This window comes from Chaetura pelagica, unplaced genomic scaffold (genome assembly GCF_000747805.2).
Source record: "Chaetura pelagica isolate M959 unplaced genomic scaffold, ChaPel_1.0 scaffold2, whole genome shotgun sequence".
Taxonomy (NCBI): Eukaryota; Metazoa; Chordata; class Aves; order Apodiformes; family Apodidae; genus Chaetura; species Chaetura pelagica.
Genome location: NW_009952796.1, coordinates 551,165 through 575,132, shown reverse-complemented (window position 1 = coordinate 575,132; position 23,968 = coordinate 551,165). Strand labels below are relative to the sequence as shown.

At 39.5% G+C, this 23,968-nt stretch overlaps 1 protein-coding gene across 5 annotated transcripts in view; it reads right to left on the bottom strand.

Annotated features, from left to right (window-relative positions):
* RPS6KC1 (ribosomal protein S6 kinase, 52kDa, polypeptide 1) overlaps positions 1–23,968 on the bottom strand; it is an 86,421-nt gene that overhangs the window by 46,688 nt on the left and 15,765 nt on the right. For 4 of the 5 annotated variants that reach the window (XM_009994727.1, XM_009994729.1, XM_009994725.1 and 1 more), the window contains exons 4-7: positions 23,494–23,587; positions 18,452–18,511; positions 17,275–17,637; positions 2,339–2,457 (exon numbers count right to left, since the gene is read on the bottom strand). In XM_009994727.1, the coding sequence (XP_009993029.1) occupies positions 2,339–2,457; positions 17,275–17,566 (411 nt within the window). In that variant the 5' untranslated portion in view covers positions 17,567–17,637; positions 18,452–18,511; positions 23,494–23,587. The remainder of the gene's footprint in view (positions 1–2,338; positions 2,458–17,274; positions 17,638–18,451; positions 18,512–23,493; positions 23,588–23,968) is intronic. The other variant, XM_009994728.1, reaches the window with a different exon arrangement.

Below are 23,968 nucleotides of genomic sequence, written 5' to 3'. Positions count from 1 at the left end.
AGTTCAGTGTCCCTCCAGCACAAAAGAGTTGATGAGACACCTCTTTACAGAACCATGTGGGCAAAGAGAGAATTATACAGCGTTATTTAAACATACACATATACATCCTGTTCAAGCACCTGCATTTGAATAACGGATGGTATCAGTCAGCATGACCTACAGCAGTAGGAGGTGCTGCTGGTAAGAAACCAACCTTGCCTCAGCATGACCAACAGCATGTAAACAGCAGCTGGAGAAAGATCAAGCTGGTGTGCAGTGACGGTGCCAAGAGGCATACACATTAACCTTGTACACTATAGACCCGATTTCTCTGGGAGGAGACAAAGTTTTCACCAATATCTCCCAAGAATCACACTGTATATAGAAGCAAGTCATTTCAGTGCACTGATCACTGTCTGTGTGAGATGGAATAAATTCATGTGAACTCCAGTATAAACCACTCTGGGCAGTAAAACCAGTAAGCAGTAACTAAGGTGTAAGAATTCAGATCTTCTCAGCAACCAATAAGCAGTAAGAGCCACATTCCTCACTTTTCTTAAGACACCAAGCCAAAAGCAGAGCATGCCAATTCTTAGTGGTTCCCACCATGACCCTGTAACAATTTTGGAAGTTAAGTCCTCCTGATCAACTTTCAGCTATCAACTTGGAGAGATGTTCCTCACCAGAACCATCATGACCCATCAGCACAATTTGTCCTTGATACCAGCAAATTCTAAAGTTCTAAGATAAAAGTCAAATTTATGTATTACAAAAAGTAGCAAAAAAGAATGTAAAAATATTCTTCAGATTTAGGCACAACAAAGCCAAATCATGTGAACATGGCTTTCTTTTTGTAAAAAGGAGAATCCGCTAGCTGCAAGATTTTGCTTGTGAAAGTCAGATTTGCCCTAACTTGTCAATTCTGAGTTTCAACACAGGAGAACCGTTTTCTGTTCTCACCACTTTTTTTTTTTCTTCTCTTATCCCAATTAATCCTGCTTTCCTTTGGATCTGCAAAGAAGGCATGTGCCTTATTCAGTACAGCATAAAAGAGGAAATACTTTACCTCTTAAGTTCACATAAAAAAATGCAACCTATTTCTTCCTCCTTCCCAACGACAATTAGTTTTTAAACTTATAAAAAGGCAAAAATAGGTTGTTCATGGTTTTTCTTTTCTTGTTCTGTGATTTCCAAACACACTGAGTTTTTCATTAAATACAGATTCTTCCCCATTTTCAGGGGTGTTTGACCCAAAGAAAGACTTCCTAGTAGGAGTTCATATCAGTAAAAAATACTAAATTGTTCAAAGTACAATTCATAGCAGCAGCAAGACTGCAAATCTCACAAAATATATCCCATTTGGAACATCCTCAAAATTGTTCTTGTGGGTTCTCCACATAAAAAAAAAAGCTACCCTTCAAAATCACAGTTTTTTGGCTTTTTTAATTTACTTACTAGGCTGTTAGATTTTATCTTCCCATTTTTGCAGAAGTGGTCTCCTTAAAGCATTTTTAGATCTGTGCAAAATAAGCAGCAATAATCTTCTGCCCCTTTTGTCCTCACTTGATAGAAATGTAGAGAGGTAGGATGTTGGTAACTTTTATATTTACTACAATAGGGCAGTCATCAATAATCACACAGTTTAGCACAACTGCAGTAAAAGTCTAAAGTAAGAACAGATAACTCCCAGAGGACAAAGAAGAAATTTATTGAGGTTATCTTGGAACAACCTTTGTTCATCTTTTGTACAAGTACAGATAAGGGTGTTTCTGCTTAAGAAGGTGGGAATTACTGCAGAAACTCCTTAAAAATCAAGAAGCAGCTGATCACTCAAACACATCCAAGAGAGCCGTCTGAAAGGATCAGGAAGAACCTTTGCTCAATTAAGTACTTACTTGTTGGGAAATCAACTTCATCCCCTACTGTGTGCTTGTCTCACTTATCATACACCATTATGTGCTAGGCCAAAGAAACCAACAGCCTTCCAGCTCCCTGCAGGACCAAACAGTATTATCATGGGAATGTTACATCCTGGTGGGTTTTCTTTTTTGTTCTACCTTTAAAATTCTTTAGCATGATCACAAATGTTTACATCATTAACTGCAGAGCAGAAGGAGAGCATGTGAAAAAAACAGGCCTGGATTAAATCAAGCACTTTGTGTAATGCTATGAAATGCAACCAACGAGAGAGAAAATAACAGCAGCTTAACAGAAATGTAACATCAAAATACTCCTCAGGCCTCCTGAAAGAGAGAAATACCAAAGTTTTGAAATCTCAAGCTCGAATATGCTTTGCTAAAAGACAGTAAAATTTAATTACCCTAAATTCTGGTTCAGACAAAAAGAAATTAAAGATTACCATAGAAACAGATGCATCTTCAGAGGATTTATGGCAGAGACTGGAAATTTTTTCTGCACGCATAAGGTATTCTGCAGTCTTCCTCTTCACTGCTTCTCGACGAGTTGGGCTTGATTCACCTTGATGGAGAAAAAGAATTATTTATTTTTTTTAATAGAGAGAGAGGTACTAAGCAATCACTGCTTTGCTTCTAATCAAACCTGCAGACATGCATCTTACAAAAAGCAAGTACTGTGATCTCAGAATTCTGCAAAAATAACAATTTAAGCCTTGCTGTAGATAAAGGTAAATAAAAAGTCTTATCTCACTTTTCTGTGGTCTGGTGTATGGATCATAAGTAAGAGCTGAAACAAACCATTGGTCCAAATGTTCTACCCAAAAAAAACCTCAATTAGGGAAGACACAGTGAGACACAACAAAACAATAAAGAATCCTTTTTTTTCCCTATGTTTCTAATATGGGCTTTTCTAAGGATAAAAAGAAGTCAGACGGTATGTTGAAAAAGGCAATATGAGAGACACCAAGAGCCCTTGCTAACAGCTTTCTGATGCTACCTGCCCCTTCCCTGCCTGTTGGCTTGGGATGACACAGAAAGAAATGAAGTGCTTGCACCAACTACTTCCCTTCCCAGATGACTGAACAACCTTTGTGTTATATCTAATGTAGCCAAACTCTTGCAAGAGGTGAAAATCCCATGATACCACGCAAATTCTGTATTCACTCTAAAACTTAGAGTTTATGTTAAGGCATTCACATCATGTGCAGTGTATTGTTATAATAAATCATTATTGTTATATATTGTTATAATAAATTGTTACAATTTGCAATGACATGTTTCATGGTTTCATTCAACCATGAAACAAATATAAAAAGACTGTAAGCCATAATTGTTGTAACAGAGAGAACTCAGATTACTATGCTGAAAAATGGCTACAGCCAACTGTCCCAGAAGAAGCCAGAGCACTAGCAGAGACTTCATATGGCCCTGAAAGTCTCTTCTAGCAACGAATTCGGCCACCCAAGACTTGTGATAGGCCTCTGCATCAACAGGTGCAAGCCAGCACCTCCTGCAAACCAATGCTCAAAAAGGACAAGGAACTTCAAGGATATCTGCCTAACTGCTCTCAACATGAAAGACAAGGCAAAGAACAGGAGAGGTAATAAATTAAACATGCAAATACACAAACCCAACCAACAGCAGATAACAGAGACAATAACAAAGACTAGAACTCCAAAGACACTATCAATGGCTCATGAAAGGAAACTCTGACTGCAACCTTGAAGAAGTTCAACCAGAAACTTGGTAACTGATAAGAAAAAGAGAGAGGATTATTGTGAATTATCAAGAATGAGTCTCATAAAAAAGAGAAGACTTATTATGGGATGTCTGAGGGAGAACTTAGTCTGTAAACATCTGCATGCAAAACTTCCCAAGGGGAGTTTTCAGGGGTAATTATGACAATGTATAAGATGTTGTGAAATGTTTAGGGGAGGATTAAAGGGAGGGGTCAAGGTGGAGTGGGGATGCATAAGCATGAGAAACCAGAGGTGGGAATCACATGGGCCAGTTGTGCCTCAGCAGACAAGCTGGTCAGCACATATATACAACTGAGCCCTGGACTCAACCACTGCTGTCTTACCTTCTTATTAATCTTTACCCCTCACTGCTTTCTGCATGAGTGCACTCATTATTCTCTGTGCATAAGATATGCCAATAAACATCAAGCCAAATATATGCAAGTAAGTCAGACAAAATGTCTGAGAGCTGGATCATGGAGCTGGGAGGCAGCTGCCAGAGAGACATGAACAGCAGGTCTTTCCCTGAACAGCAGTAGTTCAAAAGAGGTTGTTCTGTTCACATCATCCGTGGTTATGAAGGTGTCTCTTAAGGAAATATCTCTCTGCCTGTATCTAACCATTTGTGATCAACCATGTCCACACAAAATACATGCATGCACACACAGGGCCCTCAGAAATTTGCACTCAACTTCACTACTGTTAGGACCCAAAGAAGGGGTAAGCTGCAGCCTCATCTCTTCAGCACCTCACAGTCAAGGGAAAGGCTCTGGTCCTTCAGTCAGCCAGATCTGGCTAGCTTTAACACCAACTACTTAACAAAGGAGGAGGAGCAGGCTGTCTGACTGCTTAGTCTTCCCAAAGCACTTCCAAGGTGGCAAATAATAATGAAAAACTAAGTAAGAGGTCTCTTGAGAAAGTTTGTGTAGTTTCAAAGTGTCTTGCTTCCTCCTCACCCTATGGAAGAGGGAAGGAAGCCTGTCTTCACAAGAGCTGGAGCACCTCTCCTATAAAGACAGGCTTAGGGAGTTGGGGTTGTTGAGCCTGAAGAAGAGAAGGCTCCAGAGAGACTTACAGCAGCCTTTCAGTACCAGAAGGGGCTACAGGAAAGCTGAGGAGGGGCTTTTTACAAAGGCATGTAGTGATAGGAAAATAGGGAATGGCTTTAAACTGGAAGATAGATTAAAGTTATAGACATTAGGAAGAAATTCTTCACCATGAGGGCAGTGAGACACTGGAACAGGGTTTCCAGGGAAGTTGTGGGTACCCCATCCCTGTCAGTGTTCAAGGCCAGGTTGGATAGGGCTTTGAGCAATCTGGTGCAGTGGGAGGTGTCACTGCACATGCAAGGGAATTTGAACTAGATTAACTTTAAAGTCCCTTCCAACACAAACCATTCTGACTATTCTTGCTTTTAACAATCCTTAGACTCAGAGAGTAAAGGTGGCAGTGGTTGTTTTCCACTTTATATTGCCACTCATTGACTCTGTCAAAATACAGAACCCCCCCTCCATTAAATACCATTACAACAAAGCTACCTAAATACACAGAAACATCACACAGATTCCATCAGGAATAAGTATAAGAAACTTTTTACCTATTCCAAGCTCTACTGTATGTTATCTATTGTAAATCTTATTATCCACCGCACAGCAGGAAAGAAAAGTGATTGTTACCTCCTTGGAAAGACACACACAGCCCTGCTCTGCAAAGATCTTGGACTACTCTTGGTTTGGGAAGAAGCTGGACAGTCAGAAATTCAGTGCACTTTCAGCATCCAATATTATGGATATGTAACAATTTCTCAATAACTTCTCTTACTCTGAAGTCAAAGGGAACTGTGTACCAGGACCAGCACATCTAATACCAGCCTCCACTTGGCAGGACTAATGTGGGGAAATTCCCCTAGATGAGACTGCCAGTCTTATCCCCATCTAGAATTTAAAAAAAAATAATAAAAAAACAACACTCAACTGTTTGAACCTGGCTTTATCAGAAGAATACAGATACACAGTATTTTATTATTGTGTGTTGCAATTTCTTAAAACATAACTAATACCCTTGCTTTCATCTCAACCTTACAGCACCATAAAACTTTCTTGTGCCAATCCACTGGTGATCACTCACAATCTCGTAGATACATGAAGTGGAAGTCACTCAAGGAAAACAAGTCATCTGAACAGCAACAATAAACTCTTCAGCCAGCATTTTCTTCAAGCAGACTGGTAGAAAACTGCTAAGTTAGTGTCTAAAGCTATCATAAAAGTTAACCTTATGCTTAATTGTTAGTTATGTGTATTTAGTTGAGATGTTTATTGCCTTTTTTTCAATGCTTCAGTAATTTTACAGTAATTAATACAAACAAGCTAGGATATCCCCTTAGAGCTGTCTTTGTTCTCCCTACTTTCACAAGACATTAATTTCAGTTTTCTTTCTCCTTTTCCTTTCTGAGTAATTTGTTAAATAACATTTGCAAACTGTTCACCCATTAAAATCTTCAGCCACAAAAGATGGTGTGGGTTCATAAAACAACATTTACTCAACAAGTTCTTGCATCTTATTTGTGAATAAGATCATTAACAGCTCAGTCTCTGAATTCTGTAACAGGTGGATGTTTGAGAATTTGATTTATGGAAGTAGTATTTTGGCTTGTTATTATTATTATTTTAAAAAAATGAAAAAGCTATATTCCAATAGAAATTCCCATTTAACAGCCAATATCTCACAAAATAATAAATACTCAAATAACAAATAGTAACAGAGACCCCATTACGCCAAAAATAATCTTTAGCATTTATGCCAAATTTCAGGTCATAGAACTCTTCTCTTAGACTCTAACAAATCACTGAAACACAGTACCAGAATAAATACTTTCATTTGACAGATGTTTAGGTTGTGCTGCAGACTTTATGCATTTATTTTAAAAGGCAATAGAGCATTTTGTTGTGGCATTGTGTTTTTAGTTATGTAAAATGTGTACTCTTAAAAGAATCCACTAATTTATTTCTACTTAAGACCTTTTGATTTAAACACTGGATGAACATACTGAGCTCATGTTTCCATTCTGTGGTTAGCCCACAATAATCTAAAGAGATATCTCTCTTTTTAATTACAATTTAAACTTGAAAGGTATTTTTCTTTAAATGGCAGCAAACAGGAAATGTTTAAACTGTGTCAAAACCTTTGATAAATCTTTACAACTGCTCATAAAAGATCATCCTGCTTAAAATAATATTGATTCTTCATTTATTTTCCTAGATATTAGAAGATTTATGTTTCATCTGATCAAGATCAAAGCTTCTCCCTCCTCCTGATCACTGGGATTAAATCAGCAATGTCATTTTACATGTTTAAAAACTACACTGCTAAAGAAAGATATAAAAGTGCAGCAAGGCTGATCATAGAGACTTTAGAATAAAAACCCCTTAAGATTCCCCATCTATCTCCCTCTGCATTTGCTACGGAGCAGCTGTGCCTCACACAGATTCACATGAATGAAAATATTAAGGCGAGAAACCACCCACTTAGTTTATTTTCCATATGACTTTCCTGTAATTATTTTGTAAACTGTTCACACAACAATATATAAAAACATCTGCAAAAACAGGTAATTAATGTGTCAAGCCAAACTAATGCATTTTTTATGGTGTCCATGCTTCGTCAACTGTAATTATAACTCTTTTTAAGCAAATGATGATGTGTTTGTTGCAATGTGCAAGTGGTTATTTTAGATGCTCTGTTTACTATTACTGCACACAGAATATAAAAACTCTACAGCTACTTTGTTGCACATATAAGCCTTCATCTACACAACCACAAGCAGGCTGCTCCCTCATTTTCCAAAGGCTTTGCCCATTTCAAAGAAATAAAAATATCTTAAAATTAAAATTGGCTTTGGAAAGGCTGACCAGGCCACCCACTGACCAAAGTAACTCTAGACAGGACATTAGAACAGCTGCCAATGATTCAAAATTTGTTCTTTAATTTTTATCTCTAAGGATGGCTCAGCTACAATGTATTTACAAAACAGACGTTCCTAACAATAAGAAAATGATCTTGAGAGTTTAATAGAGGAAAACCACAAATATCAGAATAATTGTGACCTTGAGTTCATCTGTGTGATTTGTCTGCTTTTTTCCCCGAGTCCACTCTGAATAAAAAATACAGAGAAGCAGCATTTTCACAGAATATGTACATAGGAGTAGCATCTGAGAAAACAGATGTTTTTGTCTTCTACTCACACCTCAAAGTACCTCAGAAGAGCACATACTTTTGAAAGATTAGTTAACTCAATGTTGAAGTGTTAAGTGTTCATCGCAGTTGTTTATTTAGGCATCAAATCTTCTGTAATTCTTTTGTATAAGAAAATTACTTAAGCTATTGAAAGGGGGCCATAGCCAATAAACTCAAATTAAAAATATCTGGGTGGTGAGGATCATGAAAATAAAAAACCCTCCTTTTCCCTAAAATAATCTGGAATACTGACAGAACATGTCTCAGATGCATAGAAGTGGTTTCAGACTTGCTTTGGTCATTAACTGCCCTCCTCCGCAGATCTAGGACGAAGTAATGTGGAAAATGTGCATCTTAATGGGTGGTAACAAAGGACAGCTTTAGTCACCATTTTCCACTAACATATCCAATATCTCACATACAGTAAATAAGTCTACAGCATCCAGCCAGGAATTCTAAATGCTTCTTCCTTCCTTCAGGTCTGACCATCTCCAAATCATCCCCCACTGGGCATTACAGATTTTCCTCAGGGAGAACCAACCTGTCAGGATATCATCAGTGCACTCCCTACCTGACTGCTTGACCAAGATATGGGTATTTCCACAGAAAAGATAAGGCTAAATAGTTAACATTACCTGTCCCAATCCCCGATAACCTCCATATTCCGAATCTTCCTTCTTTTCTCTCAGAGTTACTAAAAATATATGTGGGCTGCCTTTATTTAAGAAGACATCTGAAGAGATTTGCTCCAGGAAGGAATGTCCTCTTGCAGAACAGGCTACAAGGAACTTGTGGGAGACTGCCTGTTGTGCTAACCCCAAACTCCATGTTCTTAACAATTTAAACAGTAAAACTTTCCCTAAATACTGAAATCTTCAATGAAACATTTATAATTGCCAAATCTAACAGCTATAATACCATTTTTTATTTTTAAAAGTTTCTTTATCTTCTTCACAGTCTTCCTGCACATATCACCCAGCTGGATTGCTGAATTTTTCAAAGAATTGCTCTCTATAAAAATGCAAGGGAGTAAGCCTTAAAAGATTTATTTCTTCTCACAATGAAAAGAGGTTTAGCAGCACCTTCCTTATTAGTGGGTAGCCCAGCTGTTATTTTTGCCTAATTGGTTCAAGAGGACCTCTGTTCTTCTTAGGGCAAACACTTCTTACATCATGTGAAGCAGACTCCTTTGTCCATATTAGCCAAACAAAAGCTCAGGCACACCGTAACTGACAATACAACTCATAATCCAGCACAGGTTTGTGACTACTTTGGACACAGTTTTATAACCCCAAAATTTATTTCAGGGAGGGGAAGAGCTGCTGATTTTGGAATGAGCCTCTACCAACTTCCAGAGCAAAGTGGGTAACCTTCAATTTTCAAATAATTAGTTAAGTGAAATGTGGCAGGCACTGAGGTAGACAGACACTTCAGCATCAAGAAAACATGCTATAGATTTTAGCAGCGGGTGACAGTTTGGAATTGTGAAATAAGCCCACCAGCTCATCATCACTATATGCTATATATTGTATTAATGAAGAGTTCCTTTGGGGTGGTGGTCAAACTCTGCAGCTGAAAAAAGACTTTAAATACTAAAAAACAAGACCAAGGTTAAGCCTATTGTGGTAAAGCAAAACAGTTTGAAGTGATCTTTTTTCTTTCTTTTTTTTGAATGAGTCAAAATGTACTAACATTTATCAGAACTACTCTTTCTTGATTTTTGAAGATTCAGGAAAGTACTATACACTAGCCACTTACAACTCAAATGCTGAACAACACATTAATGAATACATAAGAATTTTGATTCCAACTTTCCAGCATGCTCATAACTATTGTATCTGTATTTTATATGCTATCATCACAGCTCAAGACACTTACAGATCTGCACTTCGTGGTGAAGTTAGCAATTCTGAATCCTGTAGCAAACCTAAGGTTACACAACAGTGCTGCACATGTCTAGGTACACACCTCTCTGGAAACAAAAAGTTGGCATACGTGCCAAAATTAAGATTACAGAGAAGAAACGTGTGGGAGAAAAGCGAGTAACCAGTAAAGTAGCAGTCAGTAACACTGAAGATAGTAAGAAATGTAACCTTCCAGAAACAATTATCTATAAACAGTGGTTTGTTGATTATCTCTCATGTTTAATCCACAAGGTGGTGGTAGCTTTTCATGTTGCATGTCTGACTATCTAGAAAAAACTAAAATGAATGGTCACACAAGCACACACCATTTCAGGGAGGAAAAGCTTCACTTTCCATCCATCTGATAAAACGTGGAGTCTTCAGCTGGAAGGCATTTCACCAAAGTAAGACTTAACAATGGGAAAAATATCCCTGAACACTTCCCTGCAAAACTACACAAGGAAAAAAAAATCCCTGTGTGTGCTGCAAGACAGAAGGACAAGCAGTAACACCCCAGCAGAGCACAGGAAGAAGTCACACAGGCCGCCAACACAGAAGAAAGGAAAAGATTTCCAAGTTCATTGCACTCTTCCCTCCTAACTAAAAGGGTGAATTCAAATTAGAATTAGAAATCACACAGACTTCTTGTTTCAGAACAGGGTTCATATCTATGTATTAAATATAGTACTATATAAAAGTACATATGTGAAATGGTATATTTTCATGAGCAATCACTAAAATCTCTAAAACATAAGAGCCAGAGGCAAGCCCTGTAGAGACCAAACCTATACAAGTCCTTCTACACAGATCTGAAGCTAGAGAGGCTGTTTTACAATACTGGAAGGGAAAAGAGGGCAAGAAGACAAGAAAAAGAGAAAAGGAAGATGTGAAAAGAGAGAAGTTACATATGCAAGAACAGCATATTGAGCAGAGCATCAGAGCACTTACTATCACACAGCACCATGCTCTTAAACCTATCTATGCCATTTTTATATTTCAGCTACTAATTCACGTCAATTCACCTACAGTGCCCGAGACATATGATTGTGTAGCCAGAGACTTCAATTTTGCCACCTAAGGACAGAAGTGGCACTCTAACCTAGATCAGTCTGTTCTGCCTACACTGCATGCTGGAAGAAGTGTGGCAACCCTTCTAGGTCTTCTAATGGGAGGTAGAAACCCCACAGAGCAACAGTCAAAAAAAAGATTAATGCACTTAGGTGCAGCTGAGTGCTGGCTAATAACAGCTGAGATAAAAGGCTGTACAGGCAGAAGAGATGCCTCTTAAAAGAAGCTGGGCACAAGCAGCAACCTGGCAATAAGCTGCTAAAAGACTTGGAAATCTTGGAAAGGTCATATCAACACCACACCAATGCAGCTGTGTCTCTCAGAAGAGGGAAGAACATATTTTTAAGGCCCACTTCAATTCGTTCTTTAAAACAGCCACATGCTAAGCATTCAGACTAACTGCATTCAGAGTCATCTGCATCACACCCTACATGTTGGCTTACAGGTACTGCTACAATTCACCTTTACATACATTACTGTAAAGCTCTATGCTGTGCAGCAGGTGCTGGAACCCAGACTTTCATCAGCTTCTTGGTGCAGAGAAGCACTGCAGTTTAAGTGGAGCTTTGCCTTGAGGATTCCTTGATACAGCTGAATGTGGCTGCATTTATACATTATCCAGCTTCATCATGCTTTACTGGCAAATGCTGTATTTTACTGCTTTGCCACAAAGAAGTGCCTCAACTCAGTACTTTGGCATATGGAATGGCATCACTCAGGGTGTTACTGACTCCTGGTTTTACTGGTTACTCAAACACATTTCACCCACATCCTTCCTCTATGTAATCTTAACTTTGGAACATACTTTATTTTTCTAGAGGGGCGTTTACCTAAACATGTGCACCACTGGTATGTAACATTTGGTTTGCTACAGGATGCAGAATTGACGACATCCAGCATCTACTGCACAGTGATGTATCCTACAGCCCTAGCCTGCTCTAAAAGTCTGTATGGCCTGCAATTGGCTTGGAAGCCAACACCTTTCAGTTACGAACAGCTCGTAACTTGTATTAGCATGGGTTTCAGCATCACTGGCAGCACAGTGGGATTATAAAACTTTTTTTTTTAAGCAAACCACAGTATTTCCAGCATCCCTTCTTAATCTAGCAGTCTGTGAATAGACAGGTCCTCTCACAAACATCTAACCTTCTGAAACAGCAGCTGTGATTCAAGGTTGTGTGAAGAACTAGGAGGGAGCACTTTGTATGGTTGCTTAGAAAGCCCAACCCCAACAGCATCCTCGCAGTCCAACAGCAGGAAACAGAGATGGTTTTCAGCTCCTTTGGAAGCAACTAGGTAGTAAGTTTTTGCCTTGATTGGTTCCAGCCTCAATGGAAGTGTGAAGCTAAAACAGCTAATCAAGTGAGTGATGATACAGCATAGGAGCATAGAGGTCTGAGATCAGGTGAGGGAGAATTAGTTCCATCACTCACACTATCATTAATCTTTTCCTATGGGGCTCAGCACAACTTTTACAGGTTTTCCCTGCAGATGTCAGGTCACACCTCAATGCATCTCCTCATAAAACAGGTCTGTTGTTTCCCCAAACACGTTGCTCCAATCAGGCACAGATGCCAGGTAGCTAAGAAACTGCCTAAGAGACTGTTACTCTCAATGAGAAACACCATTCAGAGGACTTCAGAAGTGAAAGAAATTTCAACTGGCTACTGGACTGTAACAGAAGTTATCTTCACAAGTCTCATTCAACAAACAAGCAAAGCTGCTTTTCATTCTGGAAGGCAGAAACACACTTGTGGAACAGGCATGGCTGCTCCCCTTTTCATAAAGTACTGTCACCTTGGCATTCTGTCAGGCATGCTCCTGTTTGCATCCCTGGCTCCATCACAAGTTCAAATCATAGCCCATGATAATCCCAGTAATTAGACACAAGTTGGTTTGTTTTCAGCATATCCAAAAATATCATCTAGTTGCCCAAAGTATTCCCAGCATTTCACTGTACATGCATTTCTGGGTTAAAAGTCAAAGTCATTTTAGCAAGGTTCCAGTAATTTGTGTAATTTTTGTTCCAGCTCTGTTTACTGGATAAATATTATAATAACATGGAGCAGTGCAAAATTGACATTCTCAGCCTGCTTTCAAAGACACCAGCAACTTATCTAGAAGTTGCAGATACCTAACACAAAACGCAGATACCTGGAAAACATATTGTGGCTGCTGTGACTTCAGAGGCATCACATAATTCATGCAACAAACCTAGCTGAACCAGACACCTAAAACAAATAAATTTTCATTCAGCTGCTACACAGGTGAAAACAAACAGGCCAAATCTTCGACAGAGTAAATGTATCATCTCCCTTTGGATGTTAATGTGTAACGTGGAACCTTGTATGTAACAGACCAGCAATGAACACATTTGCTTTCTAAACCACATGGAACAGATCCTGTACTTCTGCACATGAATTAGACTGATCATATTGTGAAGCACTCTTGCTTCTTAATGTGCCTGAAAGTACTGAAAACCCAGCAATAAGCATTAGTGTTAGCTCTGTTTATCACACAGCTCAGACTGCCCAGATTGGATATAGCTTGGGAATGGTTGAAATTGGAAAAAAGAGAAGCAGTTTATACAAACAGGACACCCTCCTCTATCACAAAAAAACTCTTCCCATAATTTCAGCCTCCTGACCCACTTTTTCCTGAGTTTAACTATGCCCTACATCAAAGCCAGGGAAAGAACTACTTTGCATAAAACAGCCATAACTTCCAGACTAGAAGCGGGTGGCTTGCTATCGATTAGTCCATTTTTTCCATCACTGGGCCTGAAGCAATATATTGACCTTAAAGTGCTCTGACATGCTAACAAAACAAAGGAACAGCTATAATTGTGAGCCAAAGTTTCTGTCAGTTGGTATACTTAATATGCTTAAAAGAGCAGAAGATTTGAGCTCCAGGTTTTTGCTCAAGGTAAATGTTTAACCATCCTATACAACCCTTACAGACCTACCTCCCAAAAGCTCCAAAATCCTGCACACAGCAATGCCCAGAAAACACAAAAGGGGCAGCAGAATCAGTACATTTTCAGAGGAAAAGGACATGATGACAGCTATCCCCTCTCACTGCATGTGAGGGAGCTCTGGTATAAGTGAAACAGGGAGGTACAAGAAGTACGGGTAGCTCATTGGCAGTCCAAAGGCTGCCAGTCCAAGAATGTTCTCTTTCCCACTGACAAACCTATTTAATATTAAAATGTATGTGTGGAATAGGAATAGGCCCAAGGTGCATAAAGAGCAGATGTCCCAAGTCCACAGTATACACCAGCCCCCTGGAGGGCAAACAGCATTCGTTCCCCAAGTAACAGGCCTTTTGGCAGGACTATGAATAGGGTATTAAAAGATTAGTACCAAAACTCTGCAAGAGACCAGCAGAGAAAAATACATATGTACCTTGCACAGTATAATTAATACCACTATACTTCTGAAAACATGCACACACTGCTGAAAATAATGGACATTTCTTTGGTGTAAGCACATACAACACCTGCCTTGTCTAGCATTAGCGCCATCAGCCAGGAGAGTTGTCAGGAAAGTAACAGACCCCAGCGTGCTCTGACTGCCTTTACAGAAGCCACCTACTTCAAACTAAACAACACAAGCCTGTGAAATTGCAGTAATAAACTTACTCACACATTATTTCGACGAGGTAACCTTAAGAATTAAGTAGATCTTGTACCAAGCCTAAAGGAGTAACTGGCAATGGATTCAACCTTATCTTTCAGATACATCTCACCAGCTTAGAAAGGCACTACATTTCTGAGAGAACTTTCAATCACAGAGCAGGGATGATGTTTCTTTTTTACCCTGTACACTGGTTACGTTTCCCGATTCCAATTTTTCAGTGTCAATTTCTATTTTCTTGGTGCCACCACGTGGCAAAATTATGTATTACTGTTTCAAATGCAAAAGCCACCTCTGGTCCATTCTACAGAGGTCCCACATTTTGCAGTGTCACTTCATACATGTGTAAGCAGATATATGAACACTGTGTTTCACTTCCAGATATTAAAAAGGCTTATTTAGACAAAATAGGCTGAATATAATCTATGGCAGAAGACCAGTGGCATTTGGTAACAACTGCACCACTGTTTTCTTTGAAAGGAGCATGTTATTATCCATATGAAATACATACCCAGTGGTACTTAAATAGCTGAAGTGATTACATTAAGGGCTGGGGGTTTTTTATTGCAATGTACAGTGTATATTTGTGTATCAATTAAAAGTGTGACACAGATTCAAGGTTCTGTAACCTAGTGTAAATGCCCAGCAGAGGATGCTTTCCAACTTCACAGCATGTAGGGTAACACAGAAGGAGAAAGAAAAGCTGACTGCTAGGAACTATCCTGTGTACATTTATATTCTCAAGGGATAAGATGCAAATTAAAAAGCAACTCATTCCCATTATTCCCTCTCCCATGCTATACAGATGCAAGGTCAGGGACTGCAGAAAAGTTGTTGCAGGTGCTGGTGACACATCTCCTTCATCGACAACACCTCCACACACACAGAGGCATCACCACTATAAATTTATTTATAACGCCCACTATATTATCTGAGCGGCATCAGAGAAGCAGAGCAGAATATCACACTTGTCTAAGATTCCTTGAATTTCTTCCTAGTCTTAAAAGCATGGATAACAGTGGGTGAGAGAAAAGTATAAGTGGCTAGTAAACAGCAAGAATGGAAAACTCCTTGGAGGAAACATTAGCAAATAGAAGTAAAATGCTCAAGCCACTCTACTTTGACAAGTTAGTATGCATCAGTTGAGCAAGTCACCTACAACACATGCAAGAGAGCCTTTCATAACTTCAGGGTAAACATAGAACCATAACGATTACCATGGATTAATCACTGGCACAAGTCAAGTACATATGCATAGTTAGCTCAACTGATGTGCAATACTCTGACTTGTGTACATATCCTAACAGTTTGAAACTGTTTAACAAAGAAAGCTTTTTGAAGCTGAAACCTGAAGTGTCAATTTAAAACTGCATCATGGCAGCCTTGCAACACAGGAAGACAGAAGTGGTTATCACAAAACAGGAAGACCATAACTGAATGGCACACAGATCTACGAAGAAGTTTATTAGCAAAGAATAGCCACATGCTCCAACAGAAGGATTGCCAACACATTCAACATCAGGAATGAAAAGCATTTTGACAACACAGGCACGGAAAGATAGAAGGCTACTGAAGAGGTGAAACAAGCAGCAAAGCAGCAACCCTACTGACATAACTCAGACTTGCAAAGAAAGAGGTGGACTTACTTTTGTCCAAAAGTACAAGACATTTTAAGCAAAGGCTATGCACATATCTTGGTCCACACCTCTAGTTTTCATCAGCAACCTATCCATTATTTTTTGCCGGATCCTGTTAAAGCAGCTCAGCAGGTAACTTCCATTCCTAGAACTGTTCAGAGGGTCTGGACCACTCCTGTGCATCACACTGAGATGCAGCAAAGGCTTGTGTGTGCTTTGGTGCATTAGCGTTTAAGTTCAGATCCGGAGCAGCATAATGCATCTGTGCTGTATGCCATCAAACAAAGCCACAATTCTAATCTCACTCATTTGATCTGTGTGGGACAGAAGCACAATACACAGACCCTGAATTCAATCCAGGGAAGAACAAATCTTTTCCTGTGCTTTGCAGTTTTAAACCATTGTCAGACAAAATGCAAATATATGAGATTATCACTGTAGATTCTCAAGAACTAGAGAAAGAACAGGAAGAAAATGCTCCCTGACTGACAAGGTGCAAGGAGACACCACAGAAATTTTCATGCAGTTGCATATGGTCTGTTAACAGCAGTTTTTGCAGACATACATTGACACATCAAAGTCTTTGGGAAAAAAAAAAATAACCTTGTTCCACTCTAGGAGTGCAGGTATATAAGTTTGCACATATCCTTCAGCTAGGAGAACAGGCCAGTGGAAGAACAAGCAAGAGGCTGTGAGCCAAGAATAGTTCTAATCCTGTTGTGATTGGGAAGTTAACCTGAGCCTGCCTCTCCCCATGCGTAAAATGGGGATAATTAATCCTTGCTTAACCATGTAAATTAAATAATGTTTCAGCAGTGCTGCAAGTGTCACATATTAATTAATGCCTAGGTAATAAAAAGGAAAGAGACAAAAGTGAAGCACCTTGCTACTTACCTGCAAGTCAAAGGTTGTGCCACAATTTTGTAAGAGGAGATATTTGGCACTTGGAAGATGAGACCCTAAATTATCATTCAGAATTAGAGGAAGATTTCCCTGTCTCTCTCTCTCATATGCACAGCAGCTATCAAGCACATGAAAGGTAGGCACACATCATTCTGCATTTCATATCACCTTCTTTGCAACACAGTAAGCTGATGTTAACTAAGAAAACACCATCAACAAATACACACAACCAAACAAAAGGCAAACATAATGATCCATACCTTGAACACCTTCCAGAAGCAGATCAACCCCCTTTCTATAAAAGTTGAAGGCAGCCTCATAATCTTCCTCCTCCTCCTTCTTCAAGGCCAGTTTTATCAACTCGCCTGCTTTCTCTAAGTAATCTTGTTTGCCAGGCTTGGATTTTAAGCTTCCAGAAAACAAACTATGGCTTTCCCTCTCTCCTTCAGGTTTGCTCCACTCCTGCTCAGGTGCCAGTGTGCTTTGTGCTGGCAGTTCAGAAGTAAGGCAAAGGCCAACAGCTCTACTGGGAGAACTTTGGTTGGAGGCCATTCCATCATCTAGCTCAGCAAGAGAGTCTACATCAATTGTCAGAGAGATCAGATCGCTGTCGCTGGAGAAGCCTGAAACCACAGTCAGAAAGACATTCATTACTTTATATTTCTTATATGCTTTAGGAACCTTCAAAATTCTTTATCCTATCCAAAGTTTTTAGCTTCCTTCTCACTTATGCAGCTTCCTAAGACTGTACACAGAAATTGCCCACACGTAAAGCTGTCTTCAAAATCAGTTTTTAGTAGCTATAGAAACAAGTTGGTTTTTTATTAGCTACAAACTCTGCAGAGCAACTGCTCCTTATTTTAATACCAGGAATGAAGAGACCAACATCAAACTTCCAACTTAAACTTTCAAAGCCTGCTCAACACTGGGCAGCAGAAAATTACAAAACTAACTGTGAGTGCTATCAGAAAAGTCAATCGGCAGGAGTCAAATTACTGTTGCAAAACATCCCAATATACTGTTTTAAATAAGTAAGATTTAAATATAATACATACAATTTAAATACCGTAAATTAGGAGATTGAATTAACACAGTCACAGTCTGCTTATGCATCATGCAGCACTCTAACTCACACCTACCATGTATAGACTTCTTCCATTACTGCCCTGGTAAAATGAATTAGCTTACACCGCTCTCACTGAAATTTGAGCAACACATTTTATGTTTGCCATGTAAAAGTATATATACTCATTGCAAGTTCACCTTCAGTAACTGAGCCACAGAAACTTTGCAGGGTTGTTTGGAAATAAAGATCAAAGATATTTTATACATTTCATTCTGAAAGGATTATCATCCACAAAAAGCATTCACTCATAACTATGACTTTCTAATAATTTAAATTCCACAAACGTAATGGGAACAACTCCTAGACCTCACCTCCACATTCTGATTGGCTCGTAAGCGTCACATCATCAAGCCCACTTAAATCCTTTCGAACTGAAAAGAACAAGAAAAACAAAAATGTTTCTGACATTCTTTTGCACAACACATTAGATGTTCCCTTGCCATCAAAATGAAAGAGCATGACCCTACTACAGGTAAAAGTATATAATATTAAACTGGTATTTGACCAACTATCAGAGTTAACAACTTAATGGCACACCATTCCAACACTGACAGTGGTATTAGACTTGACATTTCTTGTTGCCTCTGAGGTTAAAAAACAAAACAGGGGTGCTTGCTTAGGAGGGGCCAATTCAAACCTCAGCACTCCCATTCACCCAATTTCAATAGCAGGAGCCCTTTAATCCCAATCTCTCACTGGTCTGATGATTTAAAGAAGGTAACGAGACTTAAAACAGGAGAGCCTTCAAAGCTGGGAACTACACACCCTGAGGGAAAAAAAAAATCCAACAACAAACACAACAAACCAGAATACAAAAAAAACCAGCTTTCAGTCTCAAAAATGTCATTCCAAAGTAGTACCCTGCATGAGACATATGGAGCAAGCCACAAACTTGGCAGTGCCAACCTGAATATCAAGAAGCAGTTTGTTTTATCACCTTGGCACATGTACCCACTGAGGCAATAAAACAGACAAGGTCAGGATATTTAGCTGTTTGGACACACAGAGAAACAAAATTCTGAGTGAAAACCTGGTGTCTGTTTTTTTTCGTATTATCGACAGTCAAGAGTTTACCCACATTATCAGGTTTACTGTTCTGACTTATCTTCGAAAAGTATGTGGCAGTAGCAAGGAGCTGACAAATACCTCAAACTTTCTCTTTGATTTTATAACTCTAGTGTTAGAGGGAGCTTACAATTAATGAAGGAGGAGTAAGAAGGCACTGTAGAAATATTTTTAAAAGCTAAGTTCCTTTAACATGAGTGAGAAGAAAAAGCACTAGAAGAGATTACCGGCCACTCTTTGTCTAAAAAGCAAGGGACAGTGATACTCAGTGACACAAGATTACCTGAGAGGAGGGGACAGGATGCACAGAAGACAATGCTTCTGATCTTTTCAGGGGAAGGACACAAAGCAAAGTGTCCATGCAGAAGAAAACTGCCTGTGTAGCCCCAAGTCGTGCAAGGAAGAATGCAACCTCACAAGAGAAGAGTTTAAAGAAGACAAAAGATTCATCAGTATATTAACGATGGGCTGTTGACCTGCCCAATTTAGGGAGAGCAACGTCAAATTTGTATGCAGAGGACTGAGAATTTATGAAATTATATTTAGAAAAGACAAGTTATTTCAGTGAAGAAAAATTGCTAGCTAGGGAATGTATAGGTGGAAGCAGAGCTGACTGATGGACAAAGGGTACAGACAGAGAGGAAGAACGGAAAAGCTGGAGATTGGTGGTAAGGCGGTGCTAGGCACCCAGGCTAGAGCAATTGGAGCACATCCACACAGCAAATTTCAAATAGACCCAAGTTACCATTCCTACAGTCCAAGCAAGACCACATTTGCTCTTCTCTTGCAGCCAGCTTGACCAGAAGCTGTATGAACACAGCTAGCATGGCACAGAGCCTGAGCTAATAAACTCTGCTTAAGGTCAGGTTTAGAGCCCAGGTCTGGCATCACACACAATCACAGTCACAGGGCTTCCAATCACCCTGAGAGGTAGGAAGAGTTTGAACTGCATATGCTTATTTCTGGGAAGATAATGTACACACAGTAAAACAGAAAGGGGAGTGGAGGGGGGAGAGAATGGAAAAGGATGAGCCTCCTGGTAAATTTCTCTAAAGAATTTGGCAACTGGTGTAGAAAGACTTTTGGAGAGGAGGTTGGACATTTGAACACTATCCCTTGTACCCAGAGAAGAAGACAGAGTGACAGCCTGTCAGGAATGTTAGATTAATATAATGATGCTGAAATCTAACAAATTTATCTACTTGTCTCTGCCTTGTGCAATTTCACCAGGTATATGAGGAGTAAACGTATTTTCCAAAAATTGATGGAAAGCCTGGGTAACCTGGCCTCCTGAAAAGCAGGTTCCTGTGAAAGCATGAACTGCCAAACTACTTTTAGAAGTAAAACACTTACAGCTTATTTTGGTACAAAAACGTTTCTACTATCAATTTGCTGCTTCTACCATTAACATGCACACTTTCTGCAAAATGAACTTTGTCTGAAAAGAACAGATAAAAGCAAGAAAACATAACCCACCCTTATAAGACAACACCATCACCTGTTATGGAATGGATTTGCTACTTCCCAGTACAACAGCTTGTAAGGAGCAGTGCCCACGTGGAGACTCTTGAATGCTCACAAAAAGTAACAGTGAACTAGTCAGAGGTAACTACGATAATCAGACTGGGAAAAATTAGATACAGGCAGGATGCACCGAGGAGAGGCAGAGCAAGGATTCACAGTTGAGTATTGCCACTGCCACCTAGAGGCCCTAAAGACAGATGTTTCCTTCCGTCCCTAGTCTCCCCCACGGCCAAAATTTGGTTTCCAACCTAGGAAAGTATAAGCTGGAAGACCTGGGATTTTAAAAAATAGAACTTCACAAGAGTCATATTTGGCATCTGGAAATCCTGTGGTGATAGTTATCACAAGTGGTTCTTGTTCCACAAGAACCCCTGAAATCCCTAAAAGCATTCCAGCTGATTAAAAATAAGGGTATCAAAGAATTTTTCTACACCTTACAGCATTTTTTGCTTTTCAATATTTTATCTCATATAAAAGAAAGTGAATTTCTTCTAAAAATGACACACAATCACAGTCACAGGGCTTCCAATCACCCTGAGAGGTAGGAAGAGTTTGAACTGCATATGCTTATTTCTGGGAAGATAATGTACACACAGTAAAACAGAAAGGGGAGTGGAGGGGGGAGAGAATGGAAAAGGATGAGCCTCCTGGTAAATTTCTCTAAAGAATTTGGCAACTGGTGTAGAAAGACTTTTGGAGAGGAGGTTGGACATTTGAACACTATCCCTTGTACCCAGAGAAGAAGACAGAGTGACAGCCTGTCAGGAATGTTAGATTAATATAATGATGCTGAAATCTAACAAATTTATCTACTTGTCTCTGCCTTGTGCAATTTCACCAGGTATATGAGGAGTAAACGTATTTTCCAAAAATTGATGGAAAGCCTGGGTAACCTGGCCTCCTGAAAAGCAGGTTCCTGTGAAAGCATGAACTGCCAAACTACTTTTAGAAGTAAAACACTTACAGCTTATTTTGGTACAAAAACGTTTCTACTATCAATTTGCTGCTTCTACCATTAACATGCACACTTTCTGCAAAATGAACTTTGTCTGAAAAGAACAGATAAAAGCAAGAAAACATAACCCACCCTTATAAGACAACACCATCACCTGTTATGGAATGGATTTGCTACTTCCCAGTACAACAGCTTGTAAGGAGCAGTGCCCACGTGGAGACTCCTGAATGCTCACAAAAAGTAACAGTGAACTAGTCAGAGGTAACTACGATAATCAGACTGGGAAAAATTAGATACAGGCAGGATGCACCGAGGAGAGGCAGAGCAAGGATTCACAGTTGAGTATTGCCACTGCCACCTAGAGGCCCTAAAGACAGATGTTTCCTTCCGTCCCTAGTCTCCCCCACGGCCAAAATTTGGTTTCCAACCTAGGAAAGTATAAGCTGGAAGACCTGGGATTTTAAAAAATAGAACTTCACAAGAGTCATATTTGGCATCTGGAAATCCTGTGGTGATAGTTATCACAAGTGGTTCTTGTTCCACAAGAACCCCTGAAATCCCTAAAAGCATTCCAGCTGATTAAAAATAAGGGTATCAAAGAATTTTTCTACACCTTACAGCATTTTTTGCTTTTCAATATTTTATCTCATATAAAAGAAAGTGAATTTCTTCTAAAAATGAGGTTCTCGTGAATAAAGAACAGAATGATTAACATTAAGAACTTTTTCTTTTACAAGGCACAATGCAAAAATAGGTGCATCGTCAGAATCTGCAGTGTTAAATTCCCCTTTAAAACTAGTCCCCCTTTAAAACTAGCCACCTTTAAAACTTTCCACCTCCAGCAACAGGCAAGAAGCACTATCACAGTATTTATTTGGGCTGACTGATCCTACCTCACAGGCATAGCATTATTTAGTGTAAGTGAAGTGCCACTTCCATGCGTGTCTTTTACAGTATGCTAAGGAAAGGCAATGTTAGGAAGAGGGACACACCCTCCACTAGCACAACCAGAAAACTTGGCAAATAAAGGGAGATTTCCAGTTTTCAACTGGACATAGCCCTCACTGATTCTAACACACAACCTCTCACACTTTGAAGAACAGGAAGCTCTTCTCAGGGAAAGAAAAAAAAAATGCTGGCAGTTTTTTTAAGAGACTTAACTTTCTTATCTCCCCAAACCTTGCAGTGGGTTTTAACATTCACCACTCCCATATGCTCAATCCAGAAGACACATTTAAACATGATATAAACTCTTTCTGGGATTTTGCTAAGCACTGAAAGCATGATCACACCCAGAGCATGAAGAACTGAATGTGAACTCTCTGAAATGAATGGGGCAGTTCAAATCTGAGACTTACTTTTCATGCTCTAGGCAAATCATCTTTGTATATATTGATCAAACTCAAAAGAGTTTGAAAGGTCTCTGCAAATTTTTACAGCTTGGGTCATGATTAGTAGTGAACAATACCAGACTGTTTGTCCAACCTTTTGAAAGCAAGCAAGATTATGTACATTTAAACCAGAAGGTTCAGTTCAGTTAGCACCAAAAAGCAGTTCTTGTTGAACAACAGAGCACTAGGACTCCTAAAATGGACAAGGAAAACTCCCAGAAAACTTCCTGTTGAAAGCAAGCTTCCAGTAGTGAAGTACTGAGCACAACTTCTCTTTTGCTAATCCCAGTTCCAGAATGTCTGTCATTACAGAAACAGAGATTTGGATGCCAGTGCTCCTCCAAATACAGCACTTGCCATTTAGGTGCTGCTTTGAAACAGGCCACATTGTAAGGTCACATGAGGAAAGAAAGCAAACCTTCAGAACTGCAATCAGACAGGCTGTCAGCAAGAGAATCAGACAGAGGCTCAACAGGACCAATCAGTTCAGACCCATCATGGACCTCCCCACCCTGAAAAGAAAGAGGGAAACAAATTATTTAGCTGCTGTGCTCTATGGAAAGTCTCACTATACAGCAGTGATAGTTGAAATTACATTTCCTAATCAGTGAACGCTCCACTACTTTCGAGTCAATGCATTTAGTTAAACTATATAAGCCTGAAAAATAGAACAAAGGTTTTGGTTTGACCACATTCGGTTGCCACAAACTGCCTAGGCATCTAAACCATTAGCCTACTGCAACTTCTGTGGTAACAAGAGTTCTGAACCACAGAGGCTGCAGCAGATGTCTCCAAACCCCAGTTTAACAGGGAGAGAACAGCAATGCTCCTGCTCCCCTCTGGTCTATACCCTTTCTTAGTGTCCCCACGCTCAGCTGATCCCCCATGCAGGT